Genomic DNA, 18694 nt, shown 5'->3' on the forward strand with positions numbered 1-18694 from the left:
TCTAATGATGACTTGGATCAAGACATAATTAGCTCAAATATGTGTCTGCCCAAAAGAGAGAATAAGAAATCTGTTCTGTTAGCAGATTAAACACACTTTAACTGGGTTGGACATGAAACTTGACATAATTTAATTAAGTCGTGTTTGTATAAGATTACTTGTGAAAGACGAGAAGAGAGGCTCACTAACTCCAATCGTTACAGCAGTTGGGAAGTAAATCAAAAGTGTAGGGGTCAACAGAGTGGGAGAACACAATATCAGTACAATCTAACCAGTTAGTAAATCAAACGCACGCTTACATCTATCACATAGTGACAGTTGCTCGGCAATTTATTTACTTCATTTAAGTTAGATATCACAGAGAGAAGAGAAGAGAAGAGAAGAGAAGAGAAGAGAAGAGGAGGTGTTTGTGTCCATGTGTGATGGTGTGTTATCCAGATGTACAAGTTAAAAAACAACACCAATGGAATATGCCAACCTTGCCTGTGACCAATGAATGGGAAGCCCTATATCTACACAAATAACTAATCCACAAACACACAATCATCTCTTCGTCCTCTGTGGTTCTAAATGAATCTAAAAGGTTACACAGTGCAGTGACTCATTAGTTAGTTCACAAGTATCTGAAAACGAAAACCAGTCCACTTTGTGTGAGTAGTTTCTGATAAACTGAGCCAGCTGCTGAGTGTCACAACCATAAAAGCTTCTTTTATTGCTCAAGATCTTAAGCCATTCATCATTATTTTATTAGTATGATAATATATTTTATTACATTTTTATTATACGGTCATTAATTCATTTTGTTTGCCCTATGAGAAAAGATGGTATCTGATACCTGGTGGTTTCTGAGCAGTGGCTACAGAGATAAAAAGTGGCAAAAAAGCACAATATATCCACTTTATCTTAACAAGAGAACAGATTATAACAGTAAATGAATGACAGTTTGTGTGCATTGTGTATAACTTCAGTGACTTTTGTGATAAAACACACTAGTTAAATGAATGGTATGGGTTTTTTTTTTGCCTTTGCATGCCAGAATAGTGATTTATGTGTGGAATTTATCATAAGAAAACCCCCCAAAAACACACACAAAACCAATTTATTCAAATGACCCATTTGATAGGAGAGGGGGAAGCGAACCGGCTGCTGCTATAATGTGTAACACATTGTGGCTGAAATGTGTTTTAATCTGACAGAAAGACTTTCACAGAAAATAGTTTGTGGAGTATGTGTGGACAAGTTTGGGGTACGTTTGGTCCAAATGTAATCACAGAAAAGCAGGATTCAATGAAAATATGAAAGAAATATACAATAAATCATATCAGGAAAGTTTCAGATTCTTCAAAAAGACATATGACCTCCTTCTAAGCTTGGTCATATGAGTCAAAAATTATTGTCTTGGCAGAGCAGTTAATATTTCCAATATCATCCCCAGTAACTCAAGATGAGGAAGAATTTTGTTGGCCTTTAACTGTCTATGAGATCTTTCAAACAAAGCAACTCCCTGCATTTTTATTTGTAGTTTGTCTAGAACTGCATTACTGCAGTTTATAAAGGAGGAGGAGAAGGAGGAGACTAAAGCGTGTGCTCTGCTGCAGGCGCTCACAGAGAAATGACTCTAGTCCCTCTGTGCTTACAGAGTGTGCTCATCTAAGAACTCAAACTGGAGAACTACTGAAACTGAATGTGGACTTTAAACAGTTTGACTAGGAATTTCTAATTCGTGCTTCTGCAGCAATTCCGGTTTCTACAGATGTTTTAGTGCGGTGAGAGAAACTGTATACAGGCTATCTTTTTTTCATGGTTTAAATTCTTCTGTCTGCAGATATTTTACTTCTGCAGAGTTATTTTTCTCATTGTTTTTATTTTATTTTGCAACTGCATGGACACATTTTGACTTGAATGCTTATCCTTCCCTAAGTTTTCTTCTTTGATAGCAACGAATAGCAAAGACGGAAATTAAAATATACAAGAATAGAATGGAACGAATGAAGGAAATGGCTTGGAAATGAAATCTATTTTTTTCTATCTATATATCTTCATCATTCTCTCTTCAGGTGGTTTTCATTAATGGTTCACGACAAAGTTTTGCTCTAATTTCCTGTGCAACTGAAGCCCCCAACTCTGTGCACAATGACTGAGTGTGTGTGCAGCTCTTCATACCTGCAGAGGTGGTTGCTAAAGACTTTGTTGTTCCTGGCTGCTGCGCTGCCTTCAAGTGCTGACTGTCCCAAACCATGCGCCTGCGATGTTACCACTGAAGTGCACTGCACCTTCAGATACCTGACTTTAATACCTGACCACATCCTGCCAGCTGTTGAAAAAATTAACCTCGGGTAAGAGTTGAAGTACACATACTCTTGGTGAAGAATTACTGAGTGATTTAAACTGCAGACTAAACAGAATAGCATTACAAAAAGTATTTCTACAAGTCAAACAGGTTTAGTCTAATAACTAGACCACATATAATTACTGTCTGGAAAAGAAATAACCTTTCAGAATTGAGATAAAAAATGTTTATTTAAAATGTCATTGACTCCAGAAAACACAACTTTATAGCTTCAATTTGTGAAGCTGGTTAATCAACAAGCAAATATTAGCTCAGGTTAGGTGACAAAGCCAATCTTGCCATTAGCTAACAAGCAATAGCTAGCAAGCATTAGCCATCAACAATCTTAACCGGAGAACTTTAGCAGTGTTTAGTTTTATGTGCTTTGAGAGGCTTAGTTTCTCAAAAAATAACCACCAAAAAAAACCAGCAAAGAAGTAAATCACCACTCTAGTCGGCATCCCATTGCCATTGTCATCCAGCTAGTAGCTGTTACCACAGCCACTAAATGAATTCATCATAAAATTAATCATCATTCATCACCAAATCGTCTATTAATGCCTCTGGCTGCTGCCTTACCTCTATCCTGTCTGTGGTGCCCTGGTGCTACTTCAGCCTGCTTGGAAAGCTATTTGTCAATCAAATGACACACAAGTGCATTCAATTATTGTACCTAATTAGACCTCATTTCAGAATGTGACCAGGCCGGAGCAGAGTATTTACTGCAGACATCCTGAGATGTCGTGGCAGGATTAATGCAGGCAGAATTAACAGTTAATTATGTAGTCCTAATTTCCTCTACAAGTGTCAACTCCAAGGACACGTCATGTTGCCTGCTGACACATACAGAGTGAACTCAAACATTACTGGGTACACACTATAAATTGTTTTCATTAATATGTATCACAATATTAGTAATCAACAACATTTACTGGCATTGTTTTAAACTTGTCTTCACATGCATGTATGTTTCAACATGGTAAAATGTGGCCCTGACCTAGCATGGCTAGTACTACCATCCATCATGTGTTTGAAGTAGTGTAACATGAGAAAGAGCCAAGGTCCCTTACCCCAACCCCCAAACACACACACATGCAAAAACCACCTATAAACAGTTAAAAAGTACTACAAGAGCTTTCACTGAGATGCTTTAGTATGCACACAGCCGCTGTTTGGCAGGTTATGGTATCAAAATCTGAATAATTTATTAATCCCAAAGCAATTATATAATTAAAATTATTAAATTAATTATTAAATTAAATTGCCTGAATGAGGAACAGGTAATATAGTCAGCACAATACTAATGTCCAGTATGTCAATACTGAGGGCAATATATACCTACAGTTCACCTAGTGAGGTGTTTTCACTTATTTGTCTGAGTAGACAGGTTCTGGATTAGAATGAATGCTTTTTTTTCGCTGAGATCTTTCACCAGCATTGCCCACCTTTTAGGTTATATGTGCAGAACTTCAGTTGCATTTCAGTAATATTTCTGCAAAGTATATTTGAAGGCTCATTCAAAATGATGATCAGTAACCAAAGCTTTTTCATTTCTATGCCGTTAGGTACAACAGCATAACTATCCTGAGAGAAAATGATCTTTCAGGGCTTGAAAACTTGGAACTGTTGTTGCTGCACAGCAACATGATACACACTACTGAAGACAGAGCCTTCAAAGACCTTAAGTCATTACAGGTAAAATCCTTTGTAAACAAATTACTCGCAAACCTCACTGCAACATCCAAAAATATATCTTTGTGTGACAACCCTCATTTTTATTTCATTTTGACTTGTTATTATTTTCTAGAGTAGATTTTCTTATTTCAGTTTATATTTTAAATTTGAAAATGTGTTGTTTTAGTTATTTTTAAATAAATTAGTTTACATGTTCGTTTTCATTTTTGAATGGAGGGCATATGTCAAACACAAGATTGGAGAAAATCAATAATGGTACTGCAATAAAAACAAAGAATTTTTTGAAAGCAGTTGTAGACATCCACAGTTTCAATAGACATGGCTCATCAGTTGTAGTTGCAAATTGCAGTAAAGGTTGTTTTTAGTTTGGTTTTAGTTTACAAAAATAGCCTTACTGCTGACATCATATAGTTTTAATTCAGTATTTCTGTGATGACATACACACATCAGTAAGTAGAGCATGCCTACATAAATATGTTTTTGTTTGTTTTCTGGTTTGTTTTCTGGTTTCTAGATAATATCTGCTTGGAGGGATGAAAAGTTCACAGCTGATTTTCTTTACTATGACTGTTGTGTCACATTTCCATCCATAATTAGTTCAAAATGACAAAAAATTTCAAAAAGCATAAAAAGACGACACAAATGTGAGGGGAAAACGATAAGAGTTGTCCAATTACAGCACAGGGTTTTCACCATGGCAAAATTGATTAAGAAGTATCACCTTTGCTTTTGCAAATCTAATTATAAAGTAATGAAATTTAAAAAAGAACTCAGGCACAAGTAATTGTGTTTAACCAATAACAGGCAGTATAATTCAATACAGAATTTCAGTGTCACAAGTCCAAACTTGTAAAAACAGAGTTGTATCAACTCTTTTGTGGTTCACAAAAAGTAAATGCCTCATGTTTCACAAAGAATGTTGAGTGATTCACAATAATTTTATATGTCTGTGTGTGTTATGTGAAGGATGGTCCTTGATTCCTTGCACTTTTTCAGACTAAATAAACAGTTTGACAATAATTCATGTTATGTCTATAAAAACAATGTAATTGTGTATTGACATAATGGCTTTCAGTTATCATTGTTTTGACCACCATCTCTATCTTCCTAATTGTGTTTTCCAAGGTCCTGAAGATGTCATACAATAAATTAAAGATTATCAACAAAGAGACTTTCAAAGGCTTGGATAGTCTGCTGAGACTCCACATAGACCACAACCACATTGAATTTATAAACCCTGAGGCTTTCTTTGGGCTTACCAACTTAGAATTGGTTAATCTGGAGGGTAACTACCTCCAGCAGCTCCACCCGGACACATTTATCACACTGAGACACAGCCAGGTTTTCAAGGTATCATCAGTAAGAACCATCCACCTGTCAGACAACCTTCTGACCATTCTGCCAGCAGACATTTTTTCAGGCTGCAGTCAGTTAGAAAATGTCTTCCTCCATGGCAACCCCTGGAAGTGTGATTGCCGTATGAAGTGGTTCTCACTTTGGGCACAAAGAAATACAGGTAAGGAGTGCATCTGTGCTTTGGACAATTCCCAAAGTACTTAGAGGCATATAAAATTGAACCGTGGTTAACAGCTAAGAAAGTCACTTACTGAATCTAAACAGTTTCTTTTTCATTAATGCCAGAGAAACTTTCTCTAAACCTCTGTAAGCCGATATTTGCTACCAGCTTTAATAAGACCCATCTGGTAAAACTGCTGGCAGTATTTGTGGTTGTACTCAGGTTTGAGCATAGTATGTTTTTCTCTTAAAACCTAATAGTGCATGGGATTGTATCCCAAGCAAGACAGGCATATCCAAGAGAAGCATATAAATCTTTGCAGAGACATTACAGGAAGGCAGATATCATATAATCTTTTCATCATGAGGGCCATAGAAAACAATGAAGACACAGAAGAACTAAAGTTATACATTTTATTTATGACTTGGCAAACACAAGGTTTAACCGAAATGTCGCAATTCTGTATTGTGATTATGACCTTTTGCGGTTCACAAGTTTTATTAGCCAGTTTTGGTTTGGCTGGAACATAAGTTTGAAAGTGTGATTTTTTTTTTCTTCCATGAATCCAACTAAACATTGCACTGCTTAATAATTCTTTCCAGGTGTGCTGAAATGCCGGCGAGACAGGAGATATCCCAGAGGCCTATGTGCTGTTTGTGAAAATCCTTGGCTTTACCACAAAAGGCCTCTATCCCGTCTACCCAACAATGCTTTTACTTGCACCAAACCTTTGATCCAACCCCATCTGAAGCAGAAAAACATCAGCCTGGATGAAGGGAACTTCTTTCCTGTTTCCCCCAAGGACTTTATTGCCCCATTAGGCTCAATACAAATGAACCTAACCGACCAGTTTTACAATGATGCCAGTCTAACCTGCACTGTACAGCGGCCCACTTCTTTTGAGAACCTGACTCAAACCCTGGAGGAAGGAGAAGGAAACAATGTCACCATGCTTACCACTTGCATAACTACGTATTTGGTGTGTAATATTAACCATGAACACATCCAGCAACTGTGGCAGATCTTAGCCACCTACAGTGACTCTCCTATGAGGCTAGAGAGAGGTTTAATGTTGGCCAGAAGCCCAGAAATGGTGTACCGATATGCTCAGATGAAAACAAAGGATCTAGATAAAGAAATAAACACAAACATTAAGGCTGAGATTAAAGCCTCTCCTGCATGGTTAATGCAGGGAGAAGTGAGCTTCCAACTAGACCGCACTGCTACCACCTTCTCTACCCTGCACATTAAGTACCAGTCTGTGGTAAACCTACGTTTGGAAAGCACACCATCTAAGAGGGACCGGTATTCCTGGGCCATGATCAAACGAGATAATCAAACTAAGACTGAGCACACTGTACTTACAGGTGGGAGTCAGAGATTAACGCTTAATATACTAGCTCAGAGGTGTGACTTTTACTTAGGTCTGCACATACCAGTAACTGAACTATTTACTTATGTATGAAACTATACTGATCATTGCACTAATAAAATAGGAAGCATTTTAAAAAAAATGAATTCAGAATTTCAAAGACTAAAAAGTCTTTTCTTTTTAGCATGAAAACGGTTATGATATTATCAAATGTTTTCCTCCTGACCTAGGTGGTGTGGTACAGTTGAGCTGCCATATCCAGGGTGATCCAAAGCCTCTCTTGGAGTGGATTTTACCAGATGGAAGCAAGGTCAGAGCTCCTTATTCCAGTGAGGACAGGAGAATAATAATTACTGCTGAAGGAAAGCTCACTCTTCGAGGTGCAGATACCTCTGACACAGGCCTCTACTGGTGCATTGCCACAAACTACCTGGATGCAGATATCCTCATCTTTCGAGTGACAGTTCTGTCCACTGATGTGGAAGAGGCTGAGGTCAATGGTGTTCAACTCTCTAGGCCACTGGGTGAAAAGCTTGTTTTTGACTGTAGCTCCTCGGGGAGTCCTGAGGCCTCAGTGTCTTGGATTCTGCCTGACCATTCAGTGCTTGACAAGCCTCATGGGAACAGAAACATTTTTAAGAATGGAACATTGCTGATTCAGGGTATCACAGCAAGGGATCAAGGATTTTATAGGTGTTTAGTTGCTAATCATGTTGGAGTTGACCTACTGGTTTCTCAGGTGACAGTAACAGACAAAAGGCCCATGACAGCAAGTGTTTTCAACAGTGAGGGATCAGGGATGGTGACAGAGTTTGCGATGGATTCTAGCTTGACACAAAACACAGTCAAACTCAGTGAGATACACCACTCCCAGCATGCTCAAAGAACTATCCAGGAGTCCAGGACCATTACTTCAGATCGGCCTTACCCCAGACACAGATCACGTGGCCGAGTAGGTTTTGGAGGTAGACTGGGACAGAGAAGGAGGGGGTCAGTCCGCAACAGCCACATCTGGAGTAGTAGGGTCTTTGATAAAGCTTCCAGGAAAGTAGACCCGCAGAAGTTTGCAGAATTTATGAAAAAGGCTCAGGGTGGCTCAAAAATAAAGAGTGGTAGAGAAAATGAGAAAGTAAAATATGAAAACACACATATTGGTTATTCTGGTGACAATGAAATTGGCTCTGGTGAAGCTCAAGATGAAGACCATCTCATTGTTCTCCCAACAATAGTCCAACCAACAACAGATAATCCACAAAGAATATTTGCTCAAGACAGGCAGACTGAGACAGTAACAACCACACAAATTGGTGAGGGACATATTTTAGCAACAAAGGAAAATGGCATGGAAAATAGATTCAGCAATCATATTAATTCAACTAAAATAATGGAAAATAGAGACATGGCAACAACAGAGCCATATATGCAGTCTACATTCACTACAGATCCAAGGTTAGTTGAGACAAACAACTTTTACACCCTTGAAAGAACCAGCATGCCACCTTCGAACCTACAACCAGTCACTCTCCAACCTACTGTGACAGACACTTCACAAGAAACCCAACTAGAGTTATCAGGAGAAGCACTTGCAGAACCAGAGACTTCGACAGAGGGTGCTTTTTCTTCAACTACAGACCCTAATGTTACTCCAATGAGAGATGAACCAGGCCCAGTGGAGCTAGTCCTTCACACAGACCCTGAAAGCCAAACCTCATTTAAAGCAATCACAGCTACAGACAGACAGCAAGACAAGATCATTTTCCATACAACCCAGACAATAAAATCCCCGCGCCTGCCTGCAGGATCTACTATCATCTCCCGGCAGCACATCCATATAATCCCACGCCAAAGTAACAGAGGAAAGGTTGGCAGGAGGAACTTCCAAGGCCGCAGAAGAATCATTAAACCAAACAGGATCCATGACATGCAGTCCTTTATTAATAAACTTAAACAATCCACCATGAATAAAGAAGGGAATGCCTCTGTGCCATATCAAATTCAGTTGACCACAGGTAAGAAACCATGTTCTTAAAAAACCTGTTGTTTTGTACTTCTGTGTTGCATAAATAATCAGTCATGAAACAACACGTATGTTTTTAACATGGTTCTTTTTTTCTCAGCCTGTAACTGTGATAATAAGGCAGCAACCACTGATTTGGCAGTGGTCACACCAACAGCATCTTCTAGTCCATGTCTACACAAAACAGAGAAACCTGCTTATATGCAAAAAACTCTTGCTTCTACCACAAGTCATTACATGACTTCAGATGCCACATTCAACAAAGCAGAGTCTAGATCAGAGACTTCCAATGAGTACATAACGTTTGCAGTTGCCCCTGAACTGGATCCTACAACTAAAGTCCCAACCACAACCGCTACTACATCTACTTCTAAGATCATTCGGGGAAAAATTCCATGGAACAAGTTGTTTGGAAACAAAGGAAGGGAAAGGATGCTCAGTAGGCTTAAGAAGCCATTAACTGCAAATAAAACCTCAACCACGACTGAAACAAGAGGCACCCTAACCACAACCATTGCTCCTACGCCCATTACCTCTGCAAACTTATTAGTTAAAGTTGATAGTTTGTCACCATCCAGACACACACAGAGTAGTTCATTAGATAATGACTATGGAGATGCATCCTCTGCTGATTTCCAGTTCACAACACTGGGTCCCAGCTTGGACTTTATACCTGTTACTAGTTATTCTGGTTCCTCACAGTTTTATACCACTGCAGAAACACCACCAGAATTACAGACTCTACCCTCGCCACCCACTGTCAAACCCACCCAGCAGGAAAATCTTGATGTAACCTCATCTGGGTCTGGAAGACTGTCTGACAATTTGCTTATAATCAGACAGAGGCCTGGTGGGACAAGAGGTAGGCTTGGGCGGAGAAGGAGGCCCAATAGGAGAAGAAGACCCCTAAGGAAACCTGGAATTCCCAAAGTCCGACAAACTGCAATAACTGAGGCAATAACTACAGAGGCAACAACCATGGAATACACAATGGAGGCAACCACACTTTTTCAACAAAGTGTTTCAGAATATAATCCCATTTACACACAAAAAGATGCCAGAACCACAGTATTGGGTACCACTGAAAAAAGATCTGAGGAGAGTGACCTATATGAGGACTTTGACTGGACATTTAGCGGTTCATCCAGCTATCCTACCACCATGACACCTCTATTTTCCTCTGCCACTTATGATCCTGCTACTACACTAATACCACATACAACTAAGCGGTTTTACACAACTGCTCAGACAAGAATCCACAGCAACATCAAACCACCAACACAAAGGAATGGTGACACCAATCGCAGTTTAGTGTTGGAGAGAATTAGACCTACCGGTACTCGAAAAAGCAGTGGTACTAAAGGCAGTGTAGATAACTCTGATACACTGATCCTTCTAACAGCTCAGCAAGGCTACATGATCAGTACCCCCGTTCCTTACATTACAGACAAGGATTCTGCCACCTCTACTATTTATAATCAAGTCTCGGGATATGATGCTACCAGTGCCAGTAATGCTGGTTTTGAACCCACTACAAAGGTCATGTCAAGCAAACCCAAGATAGTGGGTGGAAATGCAGCTAGCTTTACTGTACTGTCTAACTCTGATGCTTTCCTGCCATGCGTGGCTGTTGGAAACCCACAGCCAGTTATAACATGGAAACAATTCTCCTCCAGCACAGGTACAAAAATGATTTCATTCATTCTTATCATTAGCAGAACCAAAATGTGATACATATTAAGATATGGGAGTGACAGTATTTTTGGCATCATGTAGAAACAAAATTTGTTGTCAGGTGCAAGTAAAAGCCATTTATAGAAAACGCTGCAATAATAAAGTAACAATACTGTTTAAATTTTGTCAGTTGCTTTAAGTGATTTGTGTAGAATGTTTTGGTGTTTGTAAGATAAATATTTCATTGTCTCTGTATTTCTTTTGTCCCACAGGAAGAACCATTACCATTAAAGAGAGGATGGGCAAGTATGAGGTGTTGAGCAATGGCACGCTGTCAATCCCAAATGCCAATATTAAAGATCGAGGCCAATACTTCTGTCTAGCTGAGAATGACCATGGATCAGATAAACTTATTATCACCCTCTCAGTGGTAGCCTATCCCTCTCGCATTTTAGAGCCAAAGATGCGCGAGATAAAATCTTATGCAGGAAACACAGTTGAACTGAAATGTAAAGCAGAGGGCCGGCCCATGCCTGTGATATCTTGGATCTTGGCCAACCGTACTCAAGTCATGGGTCAAAACACTGAGAAGGGAAGAGCATCAGTATCTGCTGTGGGGACTCTGGTTATTAAATATGTGTCTGTTTATGACAGAGGTCATTATAAATGCATTGCCAGTAATCCTGCTGGAGCTGATACTGCTACAGTCCGACTGCAGGTGGTGGCAGCTCCACCAGGTATCATGGAGGAGAAGCGGCAGCAGCTACAAGCTATTCTTGGCCACAGTTTACAGTTACCCTGCACTGGTCATGGTACACCTCAGCCTAGTGTTCACTGGGTTCTCCATGATGGGTCAATGATACAATCTAACGGGCCTGTAATCGATACACGGATATCCATGTATGAGAATGGGACGCTTCACATTAAGGATGTGACTCCAGCAGACAGTGGAAAATATGAATGTATTGCTACCAGCTCTACTGGTTCAGAACGAAGGGTCGTGACTCTGACAGTAATACTACAAGAATCTGCTCCTCAGATATTGGAGATATCCAAGCGCTTGACTGAGTTGTCATATGGGGATCAGTTAAGACTAAACTGTTTGGCAACTGGAAACCCTAAACCTAGGATAATCTGGAAACTACCTTCTAAAGCTGTGGTGGACTATTGGTACAGGTAAAAATACGTTCATTGGTAGAACAGGTATTTATTGTATTATCTTTTATATTAAAGTTACAAAATTCTAATAATTCAATGTGCATGATTTGCATAAATATTGCTTAGAAAAACTGTAGTGGTTTAGTGAACATTCTATGGAAGAAAGTGGATAAAAATCACCAAAACAGACTTATTTTTGCCCTTAGCCTCTCATGAAACAGCTAAACTGTTGAAAACAATTCAGTGGCATACTGTCATGCTTACCAAAGTAAGCACTGATTGTGAATCGAGTACATGCATTTATATTTTTTATAGGTTTTGTTGCCTGCACTGATTCATTGAATGTCCCTCATAAGTACACATAAAAACATGTAATTCTCTCTAAATGTAAAGAAATGAGATGCAGATATTGACTATACTTATTCAGAGCATAACTCAGCACAGTCAAATGAAGACTGAACTGAAAATATTTTCAATACAATGGTTCTCTTTCTATGCTTCTATTAGAATTGAAAAAAAAAACCGACACAAAAGTCATCATACCGAAGGGAATTGGAGTGTATTTCATTTATATTTTTCCTAATTGTTAGCTTGTTCAGTGTGATAATAATGCAAGCATGTCTTACCTTAATTTTACGTCTTTAAAAAAAACATTGTACGTTTAAACCACATTTCTTATACCCCCAATACCTGTTTATATAAACACTTTGTGTGTCGGTACATTGTCATTTGCAATGTCTAACACCAGAGAGAACAGAAAGACTGAGGCAATGTAAAGCAGCTACTGATTTAATTGCTATATCTCCCCAGTGGCATTCTGTACACATTTGTTTGGTGTAAGCAGATAAGACACTTTTCCACTGTTACCGTTTTGATTTTAGCTGTTTGAAAAAATATATGAAACCATACAAATTTATGCGTTTTGCTCTTAATAAGCATAGACAAGGAATTCTGCAAATTATCTTAATGCCAGGTTCGCAACTGTCTCTCTAATTTTCTTTTATTTGTTACTCCAGGGTGGGCAGCAGGATACAGGTCCTCGATAATGGTACTCTTACTGTTAACACTGTGAGTGACAAAGATGCCGGAGATTATCTCTGTGTGGCCCGAAACAAGATTGGTGATGCTCTACAACTCATGAAAGTCAGTGTATCAATGAAGCCAGCCAAGATAGAGACTAGGGTATACAGCAAGAAGCAGGTACCCTATGGAAAGGACTTAAAAGTAGACTGTAAAGCCTCAGGGGCACCAAAGCCAGATATCTCCTGGGGTCTACCAGATGGTACAATGGTCAACAGTGCTTTGCAGTCTGATGCCAGCAGTAGAGGAGGACGAGAACGTCGCTACACTCTGTTTGACAATGGAACTCTTTATCTAAACCAGGTATTGAATTGGATCAAACACAAACTGCACAAACATATATACATATATATCATGTTTATATATCGTGTTTTCATATCACGTTTCTCCAGGTTGGAATGTCAGAGGAAGGTGATTATACCTGCTTTGCTGAGAACCAGGTTGGCAAAGATGAGATGCATGTACACATCACTGTAGTTACAGCATCCCCTAGGATGCGTCCATCCAGCCAGACCTATGCTAGAGCGAAGCCCGGAGGAAGCATCCGCTTTGACTGTGAGGCAGTTGGAGAGCCTAAACCTAAGATATTGTGGATACTTCCCAATAACGATGTAATAGCAGCATCACATGAACGCTACTTAATGCATGTCAATGGTTCTCTGGATATTAGGGATGTCAAGGTAACTGATGCAGGGGAGTATGTTTGCATGGCTCGCAACCCTGGCGGAGAAACCAGAAAAGTTTACAAGCTTGAGATAGGTGGGAATCCACCTGTGATCAATGGTTACCATCAGAACAGAACAGTCATTAAAGAAATAGTGTCTACATATTCCAGGAAACTTATAGATTGTATGGCTGAGGGGACTCCCAGACCTACTATCACTTGGATTATGCCTGATAACATCTTTCTAACAGCACCCTACTTTGGAAGTAGGATTAAAGTCCACCAGAATGGGACACTTGAGATACGTAATGTCCGCCCTTCTGATACAGCAGAGTTTATTTGCTTAGCTAGAAATGATGGAGGAGAGGCAGTAATGGTGGTGCAGTTGACGGTTACAAGTATGCTCCGAAGGCCAATCTTCAATAATCCCTTCAATGAACGTATTGTGTCTGGGAATGGGAAAACCACAGTTCTGAATTGTTCTGCTGATGGGCAGCCAATGCCAGAGATATCATGGACTTTGCCTAATGGAACACGGTTTATTGGTGGAACCAATCATGGTTCTCGCCACCAAATAAACAATGATGGGACTTTGGTCATCCACAGTACTCACAAAGAAGATGCTGGGAAATACCGCTGTGGTGCCAAGAATCTCATGGGCTACATAGAGAAGCTAATAATTTTGGAGATTGGGCAGAAGCCTTATATCCTGACAAGGCCCAGGGGTATCATACGCAGCATATCAGGGGAGCCCCTCTTCATTCACTGCCTATCTGATGGGAGTCCCAGACCAAGAATCTACTGGACCGTTCCTGGTGGTCACACTCTTACTCGGCCTCAAGTCCTCGGACGCTACCAGTTGCTAGAAAATGGTACTCTTATAATTCAGGACACTACACTCCATGACCGCGGAAACTACATATGCAGAGCTCGAAACGATGCTGGTGAGGCTGTACTTGCTGTCCCTGTTATTGTCATTGCCTACCCTCCACGGATCACAATGGGGCCACCCTCCAGTGTGAGGGCAGAGACTGGGAGACCTATTCAGCTCAACTGTGCTGCTACTGGGATCCCCAAGCCAGAGATCACATGGGAGCTTCCAGATCATTCAGTTCTATCAGCAGCAGAAAAGGGGCGGCCTATGGGTAGTGAACTGCTCCACCCTCAGGGTACACTAATCATCCAGAGGCCCACACCCTCAGACTCTGGAACATACAAATGCCTTGCGAAAAACCACTTAGGTACAGATTCAAAGGTCACATATGTACTTGTGCTGTGATTAAAAATAATAGCTGAAGGTTGACAGCATATGCTAATGTAAATATTAACAGACACATATTGTCTGCTCACTACACTACCTATCATCTTGTGGATTAGTGAAGATCAAGGCATGTGTAATACAGAAGCTGATTATGTGAGTAATTAACAAAGCACAAAAAAGGGAATTTAAAAAAAGAAACTCCTGCTTGCTTGTAACATTGGAAGCTGAGGTCTGGAAAATCAAAGTTGTTACTCATTTAGGGTAGTCCTAATGAGAGCAACAGAGCCAAATCATAGAGCCAAACCTAAAGTGATTTCTCTGACCTGCTGTTGGACATAGTAGCCAAACAGGAAAACAGACATTAGGGGGGGGGGGGGTTGGTCCTCAAGAGGTCATAATTCCCTTTGGACATAACAGCAAATTTAAAAAAACAACAGAATATGTAGTAAAATGTATTTTAAAAGTAATTCAGTGTGTTTTTAAGTGGGGGAAAAGGGTTTATTCAAATACATATATATATATATATATATATATATATATATATATATATATATATATATATATATATGATACTTGTCTTACACTGGACATGGTATATTGTGTGTGTGTGTGTGTGTGCGTGCGTGCGTGCGTGCGTGTGTGTGTGTGTGTGTTAATTAAGGTTTATATAGATTCCTATATGGAACACAATGGAATTTAATACATATTACCAATCTGTTGTGTTGTACATGAGAATTTACAGTAATGTTATACATTATGCCAATAATAAAGTCCATGTATATCTATTTGTAGTATCTCCTTAATTAAAGTATGTGGAAAAAACATGAACTTACAAAGTAAAACATGGCTCATGTCTTTTTATGCTACTATTTTCTCAGTTGGGGATAAAAGAAATACAAAAGGTATTAAATTATAGGGCACCAAAAAGTCACAAACAGAAGCATATTCAGCTCTGGAATTTTAAGTGCAGGCCAGCTATGAAAATAGTCCTTCACTCTTTTTGTCAGTGGGCAGGATCCACAGGGGAGCCATTGATTTTTGCTTGTCATGCACTCTGATTTTACTGTGCTCCTGCAAATTAAACTGGAAGGTGATGAGTAATGTTAAGACAGAGGAGGTGAACTTAACATGAGTTTGTACTGCTGCTTGAGACTGCCATCTGAAAATATATATTACATGCTATACACGTTATGCAAGGCTTATTATGCTTGCTCTCTAACCACACTTACTTGGCAAATGTCAGCTGATTCACACCGTCTCCTTTTTCTAAAGAAACAGATACATGGTATTTTAGTCATGCCCTGTGCCTTAGGAACAACTGGAAATAATTTCTCAGTGAATTACTCCAATTTTGAATTGCCCATAATGATGCATGCTTTTCAATAGGAAAATCTTAATCTATACAAGACCTCATAAAGAATGCTGTATCTTCTAGTAAGTATACTTCACCATTTGTGTAAAAGCAAAAAGAAAACAAAGACATAAAAGTTAATTATGAATCAGTCTAACATGTTTTGAAATGCTGTATGCAGCTACTGGCCATACCATACCATACCATACCATACCATACCATACCATACCAGCATGGCTGATCATGTTAAACACCACTTTCAACATTGGAATGTTCAGTACCTGCCAATAAATGCAGTTTTTAGATTTCAGAGAAATAAAAAAGGAAAAAATAAAATTCCAAAGTTTAAAGCCAGTCTGCACAAGTGTGATATAACCCGGGCAGATATGGAGGAAAACGGAATTGTCCTCCATAAACTCTGGAATGTGAGGTACTCGCTGTGTGATTTGAGAGAAAAGTGCTTTCATATGTGAGTTTGGTGACAAACAGATACAAATCACAGTAGTTATGAAGGACCACCTATTCTTTACATATGGTACCTCAATGTAAAAGACAGTTCATCATTCACACCGGGTGCCCTCTTGAGATGTGGACGGTCAAAAGTTTATTTGTTCAGTTCTGGTTTTGCAGTTCATGTTCAGGGAATGATGGAGTTTATGTTCCACTGACTTGGATATTTATGAGGATTTTGAACATGTGATTTTCTCATTTTCTCCTTTTCCCTTGGATATTTAAAGGAAGAGGGTGGAAGTCTAACACGTACCATTTAAAATAAGGTTTTTTGAGAAGCTACTGAGAGGAGGACTGGGTTTTTTTTGTGAAATTCACCTTCACCAGGTCAAAGTCACTTTTTGACCCAATTGCTGGCCATAGCTTTTGTAACTAGACTTTTCAAGCATGAAGCGCTACACTACGGTGTTGCAAGAAGATAAGCAGAGCCTGTTTTTACTCTCAGTGGGGTAGGTGGACTTATGGCCACTGCTTGGCCACCTTGAAGACTGTGGAAAAACAGAATATACTCAGAATCAAATGACCTGCTAGAAATGTTGTGGCAACTTGTAACAGTCTACTTATAATACACAACATTAATATACACAGTTAGATTTAAAAGTGTCATGGACTTGCTAACTACCATTTAATGCATTCACTGGTGAACTAGAGCATTTTTCTTATTCTGTACATGTAGTGAATCTCCTTTTGGGATTTTCACCATTCATTTTCTTTTCAAGAACCACCAGTACATATGAGTATCCTACCACAACATCTGTGTGGTAGTTAATCCGTATTTTCATCTTAATATTTAATCAAATTGCACCTTATGTGAAAGCTATTGTTCATATTGTTAAATCCATAAATAACTATGCTCTGACTCTGCTGCCCGTTCTCACAGTGTGGCATTTCCTCTCATCTCGTATCACTTTCACATGATATGATATTGGTTTGATAAGAGATCTAATAGACGGTGTTTCCAACCATCATCACAATCCAACACGGGAATGTATTTTAAAAGAATGATGTTTCATTCCTCAAATATAGTTGCAGAGACTTGGAAAATTGTTATATTGCTCTAAAGCTGGTCTTGCAACATGTGGCAATCCAGAAGCTTAATAGCTCGTTACACATCTTTCTGTATGGGAAATACCTGCAATAGGAACTGACATTTAAAAGCAAGAAAAGGAGCAAGTGAAAAAAAGTGTGAAGGAAAAGGGATGTTTACAGAGTGGGTAGATGAGGGAAACCAGAGAAGGGTGAGACATAGTTTTGGTCTGTGGTATGAATTCCATACTTAAACTAGAATGCTAGCAGCATGAACATGGAAACTGAGATGTCTGGAGAGCCCTGCTGGGTGCTGACCAACAGCGGTTTCAGACAGTACTCTTCTGTTAGCTCACAGTCTGCTTCACTTCTTTGAAGCTGCAAACTTGGCAACAAGTAAAGTCCCCAGAAAAAAATGTAGTCACACTCCTGCTGATATTTTGCTGCCTATGGGTGGAAAACCCTTTCAAAACAAAAATGTAAAAAAATTTCTCATTCTGTTACACACACAGCCTTTTTAGCCTTGTGGGAATACACACACACACACACTTGCTCATACAGTTGATTGGTGTTTCTGTCAGTATCTGAGCTACGACTAGAATTTCACACCAGCAAAGTAGAATCCACACATCCACACCACACCATCCATTTTTGCACCTTTCTTCAAGGTACAATCTGTCATTCTGGGATGGTGGTTCCCTGAGTTATTGCTTTTCAGTGTTGTGTTTAATCATCTTTCAGTTTGAGTTAATATTTAATATGTAATTAAAGATTACAATAAGGTAAGCACCTGTAATTCAGATGAAAAGCTCATATAATTATTCATCTCTACTTTCAAAAGCCCTAAAAGTTTTCTTTTTCTTTTTAAAGTGAGCCTTTAGTCACTACCTAGAAGCAAAGTATTTGCACCAGGGAAAGTACATAAATCAGCTTCAACCATAAACTGGCTGAAGTTTTCAGAAAGTGAAATGTTGAAAGCAAGAGGGTCCTAACAAATTTAGAAGTGTCTGGTGTGGTACAGTTTTTATATATAAGAACTTG

At 39.2% G+C, this 18694-nt stretch overlaps 1 protein-coding gene across 1 annotated transcript; it reads left to right on the forward strand.

Annotated features, from left to right (window-relative positions):
* Positions 1-1574: 1574 nt before the first annotated feature.
* On the forward strand, positions 1575-15551 carry igsf10 (immunoglobulin superfamily, member 10). Its single transcript, XM_040009132.1, has 10 exons — positions 1575-1766; positions 2058-2336; positions 3895-4024; positions 5150-5540; positions 6143-6907; positions 7143-8921; positions 9030-10610; positions 10876-11779; positions 12778-13144; positions 13234-15551. The coding sequence occupies exons 2-10, from the start codon at positions 2134-2136 to the stop codon at positions 14782-14784; spliced, it is 7671 nt and encodes a 2556-aa protein (XP_039865066.1). The 5' UTR covers positions 1575-1766; positions 2058-2133; the 3' UTR covers positions 14785-15551.
* The last annotated feature ends 3143 nt before the right edge of the window (positions 15552-18694 follow it).

This window comes from Simochromis diagramma, unplaced genomic scaffold (genome assembly GCF_900408965.1).
Source record: "Simochromis diagramma unplaced genomic scaffold, fSimDia1.1 OVJJ01000344.1, whole genome shotgun sequence".
In the NCBI taxonomy this organism is placed as follows: Eukaryota; Metazoa; Chordata; class Actinopteri; order Cichliformes; family Cichlidae; genus Simochromis; species Simochromis diagramma.

Coding starts and splice junctions, on each gene's coding strand:
- igsf10 (XM_040009132.1), top strand. CDS start 2,134: ATGACTGAGTGTGTGTGCAGCTCTTCATACCTGCAGAGGTGGTTGCTA. Junction 6,908..7,142: donor TGAGCACACTGTACTTACAG/GTGGGAGTCAGA, acceptor CTCCTGACCTAG/GTGGTGTGGTACAGTTGAGC. Junction 8,922..9,029: donor TCAAATTCAGTTGACCACAG/GTAAGAAACCAT, acceptor TTTTTTTCTCAG/CCTGTAACTGTGATAATAAG.